The 7,861-nt window shown below is 47.7% G+C and overlaps 1 protein-coding gene across 3 annotated transcripts in view; it reads right to left on the bottom strand.

Moving 5' to 3' along the window:
• Positions 1-741: 741 nt before the first annotated feature.
• ICE2 (interactor of little elongation complex ELL subunit 2) overlaps positions 742-7,861 on the bottom strand; it is a 44,115-nt gene continuing 36,995 nt past the window's right edge. For 2 of the 3 annotated variants that reach the window (XM_015429823.1, XM_015429826.1), the window contains 3 exons: positions 6,244-6,294; positions 5,146-5,404; positions 742-1,057 (listed from right to left, as the gene is read on the bottom strand). In XM_015429823.1, the coding sequence (XP_015285309.1) occupies positions 842-1,057; positions 5,146-5,404; positions 6,244-6,294 (526 nt within the window). In that variant the 3' untranslated portion in view covers positions 742-841. The remainder of the gene's footprint in view (positions 1,058-5,145; positions 5,405-6,243; positions 6,295-7,861) is intronic. The other variant, XM_015429825.1, reaches the window with a different exon arrangement.

Consider the following 7,861-nt stretch of genomic DNA (forward strand, 5'->3'; position numbering starts at 1 on the left):
ATTCACTGCTTTTTTTTTAAAAAAAGATTATTTGTAGCAGATGCACAGAGAACAAAAGGAAAATCTCACCTTTGATATCTCCTGGAGTTTGCAGTCTCGAATATTTAGTCACGATCAGTGTTCCCCCTAAGCTAGCTCACAGGTTTTTAGCCTCCAGCTCACACATTTTTGTCTTAGCTCAGGAAGGAGGGCTCCAGAGCAAGCTAATTTATGCAAGTAGCCAAATCGCCCGCTCACAACTTCAATGCCGGTAGCTCACAAAGTAGAATTTTTGCTCACGAGACTCCACAGCTTAGAGGGAGCATCGGCCGTGGGGCAACGGAGCTTGCAAACCCACTTCCGCCCTCCTGGGGGTCTGCCGTCGAACGCAAGCACGGCCCCAACCCAAACTGCGACCAGTTCTCTCGAAGCTGCGCTGCTCCGGATTTTGACTGCTACCTGGAAAAGCAAGAGAGACGGACGGCCCCGAAAAATGGGCTCTTAGAAAGCATGCCCACATTTTATTCATTACATCTTGCCTCGGTAAACCACAGACTGTACACAGCGAACGTTGCCTCTCCGAGTGTGAGCTTGCCACAAATAAACAGAGATAGCAATCCGGTTTCTCTCCTAATTACAGGAAAGCTTGCAGCGTTTTGCGTTTGTGAACCGTGCCCAAAGGCAGTCTTGTGGATCTTGGGACACCCCCACCCCCCCGCCCCAAGGCATCAGTTTCTTGATTTATTAGTAACTTGTCTCTGTTGTATTCTGTATTTTGTAATGGCCAATGGCTCAATACAATAAACCACTTTGGACTCGTAAATTGCATCCCCATCTCCCTCCCTGTGTTCGTGCAGCATGACTAAGCCGGGTCGTCTTGGCTCCTCTTGGCGTGTTTCCAGAATTTCCAGTGCGGCCCTCTCCTGGCCTGCCTGTACTCATGGCTCATCGCCGTCTCCTTCTGCGCAGGCCTCTGCCGCTTTCTAAACGGCTGAGTTGGCGGGCGATCGCTGTTTGTTTCCATGGAAACTTGCTTTCTGCGGTTAGGCGTGTCTGGGCGTGCGTGGGCCCCGCTCGCCTGGGAGTGGAGAGAACAGGAAAGAAAAGAGGAAGCCGTTTCACATCTGAACAGAAGCGCGCAAGTTTCTGGATGACTCTGCCCCCTAACACTGGCACCCCAAAACACCCCCCTCCCCCTTCCTGCCCTGAAGCGGTTGAGGTCACGGCAAATAATGTTGGATGAAACGCTGCTATGAAGCTTCCGGAAAAGACTCACCTGCATAAGCAGCTCAAGGTTGAAACAGAGAAGATGCCAGATCCCTGCTAAGCTCTTTGGAGGGGCCGTGGCTCAGGGGCAGAGCCTCTGCTTGGCATGCAGGAGGTCCCAGGTTCAATCCCCGGCATCTCCAGTTAAAAAGGACCAGGCAGGAGGTGATGGGAAAGACCTCCGCCTGAGACCCTGGAGAGCAGCTGCCAGTCAGAGTAGACAGTACTGACTTCGATGGACTACGGGTCTGATTCAGTAAAAGGCAGCTTCCTTTATTCATGCATTGTATTGGAGGGGCGGTGGCTCAGCCGAAGAGCCTCTGCTTGGTATGCAGAAGGTCCCCGGTTCAATCCCCGGCATCTCCAGTTTAAAAAGGACCAGGCAGCAGGTGATGTGAAAGACCTCTAGCCCGAGACACCGGAGAGCCGCTGCCAGTCTGAGTAGACAATACTGACCATTATGAGTTTGAATCCTATTTTGTAGCTGTAAGAACACCACATAGAGATTTGCCCACATATAAAAAGTTTTTAAGTCCATTGAAGGGCTAGTCCCAGATAGTATACTGCATAACAACATAGAGAATGTTCTGTTCATCTGCAAAAGAGGATTCAAACACATAATGGTTGCTGGCAATTACTTCTGATGAAGTTTTCCATCAAAACGAAGTTGAAGCCGGACTCTTCGTAATTTGTTGATACTGTCGGACTGTAAATTGTTGGAAAACATTGTGCACTGTTGGTTTATAATATTGTATGTCTTATAAATGTATTTCCATTTGCACACTTGATGTGTTTACTATTCTAATACATATTTTTTGCATATGATAGCGACTTTCCAGTGTGTTTCTTGATTTATGTATACTGAGAGGTTTCTGCTGTGTTGTTACTGGGACTCTAGAAAGCCCCAGAGAACCAGCAGAGATCATACTAGGCTAAGACAAAGCGGCCAACAGGTCGCTTTAAGAGGTGCATCTGGTATCCTGCAACACACACACAAACACACACACTTTCCCATTGCTTTCAGCTGCAGCGGATAGAGATGAAGAGTGCCTGCGCTCTGTGCTTGGCTTTGTTATTTAAAAAAAACAAAGAAGAAACGAAACCACCCACATGAAATTATATGTTTATATCTGGGACATCAAAACAACGTTTCCCTGAATTAAGAGTAATCATACTGCTCCAGCCAAAGGAAGAACATATGGCTCTTGTTCTTTATTTAAAAATGGTAGAGGCATAACAATTCCGGTTCTTTTTTGTTGTGTTGGCTTTTGACAATGCTAAAGCACTCTCCTTCGTTTCCAGGCCCCCTTTTCTGAATTGTTGTGTTGGCTTTTGACAATGCTAAAAGCACTCTCCTTCATTTAACCAGGCCCCCTTTTCTGCAAGGTGTTGGTGCCACATCTCGGTTTTGAGCAGGCAGCGGTCAAGCCATGGTTTAGGGCGAACCTCCAGCCCTGAAAACAAACCTGCCCTCAAAGATTTGGTGCAAAAGATTAGATCCAAGGTGTGACTCTCTTTCATGCCGGTTTGGTGTAGTGGTTTAGTGCGCGGACTCTAATCTGGGAGAACCGAGTTTGATTCCCCACTCATCTACATGCACCTGCTGGATGACCTTGGGCAAGCCATAGTTCTGTCAGAGCTGTCCTCTCAAGGACACTTCTGTCAAGAGCTCTCTCAGCCCCACCTACCTCACAGGGTGTCTGTTGTGGGGAGGGGAAGGGAAAGGAGATTGAAAGCCGCTCTGAGACTCCCTTGGGTAGTGAAGGGTGGGGTATAAATCCAATCTCCTCTTCTTCTTCATGTGCTAGGCCAGGCATGATTTGGGAGAGACCCAAGGCAAAGAAGTTACAAAATCCTGAACTAGTCCCAGTGAGGCATCCTCAGCATGGATGTTAAGTCCCTCCAAACTATGCGTCTGGGTGTCTCCAGCACTACATCCGAGACCACCGCCAATTCAGACAAAGTGCCCGCTGGAGAATTGGGCAGCTGTTATGCAAACAGAATGCCTAATCTTTCCTTAGTCCCTAATGTGAGGATCATGTAGTCTGTGCACTGGAAGTCAACTGAATTATTCAAGAGGGTTTTTCTGCGCAGTCAATAGGATAGGTAAAGGTTTCCCTTGCTCAAAAGCCAGTCGAATCTGACTCTGGGGATGCGGTGCTCATCTCCGTTTCCAAGCCGAAGAGCCAGCGCTGTGCGAAGACGTTTCTGTGGTCATGTGGCCGGCATGACTAGATGACGAGGTGCATGGAACACTGTTACCTTCCCACCGAAGCAGTACCTATTTATCTACTTGCAATTTCTTGCTTTCGAACTGCTAGGTTGGCAGGAGCTGGGGCCAGAGACGGGAGCTCACTCCGTCACGCAGCACTCGGGTCTCGAACTGTCGAGCTACTGACCTTCCGGTCTGCAGCTCAGCGTCTTAACCTCTGAGCCACCACGGCCCATAGGTCAATAGGATAGCACTGTACAAAATGACTCAGAAAGTGACTGGGACAGATGATTAGGGGCTGCGGTCTATACAACCGTGTGTATTTTGCTGTAAGCTGGATCCTGCTATGTAATCTTGCATCATTTCATGTGTCACGGTAACGCCTGTGCTTTGCTTCGGTTCTGTTTTTTAGATTTCTGGTTGGTTGTAGAACCCAAATCCTATTGTGCTGTTCATTGAATGTCCCCTCCTGTTGATCGTATTTGCTCACCCTGTGTAATCCCCACCTTGGGTCCCAGTGAGAAAGCTGGCTCTAAGTAATGTGAGTAAAATCAACGGGCTGCTGCTCACGCTAGAAGAAAAATGAAACAAGACGAGCCCACCCCTAAGTTTCTAGCCCTCATGTCCGAAAACCTGCTGGCTGCATCCTTTGAAGTCACTAACATTTCTGAATTTCTGAAGAAATTTGCCATTGGCTAGTAACAAATTCTGGTTACAATTTCTTAGGAGGACTGAGGTTCTTCATCTCCTATTATCTATGAAGAACATTAGAATAAGATAGAGTTTAGAGTTACTATCATACTTAAATGGTCAAATACAAGTGACTTTTGCAATTGTGTTTTAGTGCACAATTTAGGAGCTGCGGTGGCTCAAGTGGTTAAGACGCTGAACTGCAGGCTGTGGAAGGTCGGTAGTTCAGCAGTTCGAGACCCGGGTGCTGCATGATGGAGTGAGCTCCCATCTCTAGTTCCAGCTCCTGCCAACCTAGCAGTTCGAAAGCAAGAAATTGCAAGCAGATAAATAGGTACTACTTTGGTGGGAAAGTAACAGCGTTCCGTGCGCCTTGGTGTTTAGTCATGCCGGCCACATGACCTCGGAAATGACTTCGGACAGCGCTGGCTCTTCGGCTTGGAAACGGAGATGAGCACCGCAACCCTAGAGTCGGACTCGACTGGCTTTCGAGCAAGGGAAACCTTTACCTTTACCTTTTTTTTAGTGCATTACTGCACTTACATGATCTAGTGAACAACATATTGTATCAATACTGAAAAATATTATGTACTGTTTGAAAACGTTATGGAATGTATGTACGGAAGTTTGCTAAAAACCAATAAAACATTAATTAAAAAAAAAAGAACAGATATTTTAAAGGGACTGAACGTCTTAAACTTAATTTTTCCCAGACACACTATTATATGTAGAATGATGCCTCACACCTCTCACATTTAATTAATAGCGTTCCTCATGTTTGGCTTCAAACCAGATTTTCAATCACATGGGTCAATCCCCTTCAATTTTTCTTCTTCTTGAGGGCTCAAGATCTGATTTGCCAGTCTACACATTATTTCCCTTAAAAAAACAAAGTAATCAAACTCTGCATCAATCACAAGTTGCGTTTAAAACAAACATTTCCCACTCTCCTTGTGACAATAGAGAAAACAAATTACTCCCCTGTAGATACGGCTCACCTTGTGGTCCTTTTTGGCGTCCGCTGGTCTCGGTGGGAAAGTGCAGGGGACTCGTCCTTGAGCGCTGTGGGAAGGCAAAAGGATGTTGGGATCCAGTGGCACCCACGGAACCGACAGGGTGGCCGGGGGGCCGGGCAGGTCGCCGTGAGCCGCGTGCAAGTTGTACGTCCCCCTGGTGTCTTTCTCCGGACAGCTCTTACGGATCATGACGGACGAGTCGCCCGCTGCGTGAGCCAGGAGGTAGGCGCCCTCTTGCAAACTAAAGCAGGACAGACATTGCAATCGAAGGTTTAAAATACGTCGGAGAGTTTGGCTCTGAAGCACGCAAGCGGCACGGGGGGGAAGGAAAGACTGCCTGGACGAAGCAACGGGAAGAGATGCCAGCAGTGGATTTGGTGCGGACAGGAGCTAAAATGCATCTCCTGCGCTCGCCTCGTGGCAGGGAATGCACTTTGCACCCCAGTACTGCACTCCTTCACCCCAATCTTGTTAAATTATTTTTAATGGCATCTGGATTGTATTGGTGAGCACCTTTTAATACTGTATTGTTTTATTGTTCTGTGATTTTATGATCAGTATATTATTTATTGTTGTTTTAAATTTTTGGAAGCCGCCCTGAGCAGGCTATTGCTGGGAGGGCGGGGTATAAGTTTAATAAATAAATAAACAAATAAAACGCTCCAACGTAGCTACAGGCCTGGGTCTAACTCAGAAGAAGAAGAAGAGATTGGATTTATACCCCCCCTTCACTACCCAAAGGTGTCTCAGAGCAGCTTACAGAGTCGCCTTTCCCTTCCCCTCCCCACAACAGACACCAGAGCTCTGACAGAAACTGCTCTTTTTCAAGAACAGCTCTTATCAGAACTATGGCTTGCCCAAGGCCATCCAGCAGCTGCAAGTGGAGGAGTGGGGAATCAAACCCGGTCCTCCCAGATTAGAGTCCGCGCACTTAATCACTACACCAAACTGGCTCTCTAACTCTGCAAGGATTACAGCGGCATTCACCAATAAAACAAACATGGGAACATTCGGCATATTAAATTTCAGAATCTATACTACTGTGTCAAGAAACACGTGCAACAACAAAAAAGTTCATACCCGGTCACCTTCTTCAAGATATGTTGGAGAATGTTCAGCGAATTTGCCGGCCTGTGGATGAACAGAAGATTAACACTCGCCGTGTTTGAAGAAAGGTGGCAGAGAAGCATTTAAACAATATTTTCTTTTTAAAAAAGAGCTGGGACACGCATTTACACACTGAAGCTTAGGCAATATAGTCATTTGTTCCCTAATGCTGAAAAAGAAAAACAACAACACAAAGCAGTTTATGAGCACGGACATTTTATATGTGCCCGTTTATCCGCCAAGGAGATTAGAACTGCTTTACAGGAGGAGCTGCGGTGGCTCAAGGTCAGTAGTTCAGCCGTTCGAGACCCAGGGTGCCGCATGACAGAGTGAGCTCCCGTCTCTAGTTCCAGCTCCTGCCAACCTAGCAGTTCGAAAGCAAGAAATTGCCAGTAGATAAATAGGTACCACTTCAGTGGGAAGGTAACAGCATGCCGTGCGCCTCGGTGTTTAGTCATGCCGGCCACATGACCACGGAAACGTCTGCGGACAGCGCTGGCTCTTCGGCTTGGAAACGGAGATGAGCACCGCAACCCTAGAGTCGGATTCGACTGGCTTTCGAGCAAGGGGACCTTTACCTTTACCTTACAGGAGGGGAGATCTGTGGTCAGCTCCCCACCCCCAATTCCACATTGTTTACATGGCACCCGTAACCACGTCGCTCCACGTATCCACCACATCGCCAGGCAAGCAAGAAACGTGGAGTCAAGGGAGAGAGTGTGACAGTTTTCGTTTATAACAAGAGGCAGGTTCCTAGCCCTCCCAGTTGAGAGGCTCATGGAACTCTTCCGGAGGGTCGCCGTGTTGGTCTGCAGTAGAAGAGCCGGATTTGAGTCCCGGAGCACCTTAGGGACCCCACAAGATTTCCAGGGTGTCAGCTTCTCCCTGCGTCCAATGTCTGAATCGCGAAAGTTCCTGCCCCGAAAACTGTGTCGGTCTTTCAGGCGCTGCTGGACTCAGATTTAGCTCTTGGAGCCGTGTGTGCGGAGGCATTTCAGAAAACAAAAAAGAGTGAACTTTGCGAAGGTTTCCAGCGGCACATGCATCGAATATGTACCCGTGTCATGTAAATGGGTGAGGCCAGACGACAACAGGATGCCTTGCCCATAACAACAGAAAAAGTAGGGGCTCAGGACCCCAAACTCTCCACTTTATTACATCATCCATCAGCCTTGTGCCTCGGTGTACCATCACCAACATTTACGCAACAGCTATGTATGGTCCAATAACATCTTAGAGACCTAGCGGTACCAGCTCTGAAAACTGTGTGTATGGACAAAAAGTGCAATCTGTTTTTAAACTGCTGTTGATAAATTGTTGTTCTTAACTGTTTTTAACCTATTCGTGTATTTACATTATGATGCCAAATGGAAGAAGAGATTGGATTTATATCCCACCCTTCACTACCCCAAAGGAGTCTCAGAGCGGCTCGCAATCTCCTTTCCCTTCCCCTCCCCACAACAGACACCCTGCGAGGTAGGTGGGGCTGAGAGAGCTCTTCCGAGGACTGCCCTTGAGAGAACAGCTCTGAGAGGACTTGTGACTGACCCAAGGTCACACCAGCAGCTGTGCATGGAGGAGTGGAGAATCA

The sequence above is a fragment of the Gekko japonicus genome, unplaced genomic scaffold, assembly GCF_001447785.1.
Source record: "Gekko japonicus isolate JY-2015 unplaced genomic scaffold, Gekko_japonicus_V1.1 scaffold1181, whole genome shotgun sequence".
Taxonomy (NCBI): domain Eukaryota; kingdom Metazoa; phylum Chordata; class Lepidosauria; order Squamata; family Gekkonidae; genus Gekko; species Gekko japonicus.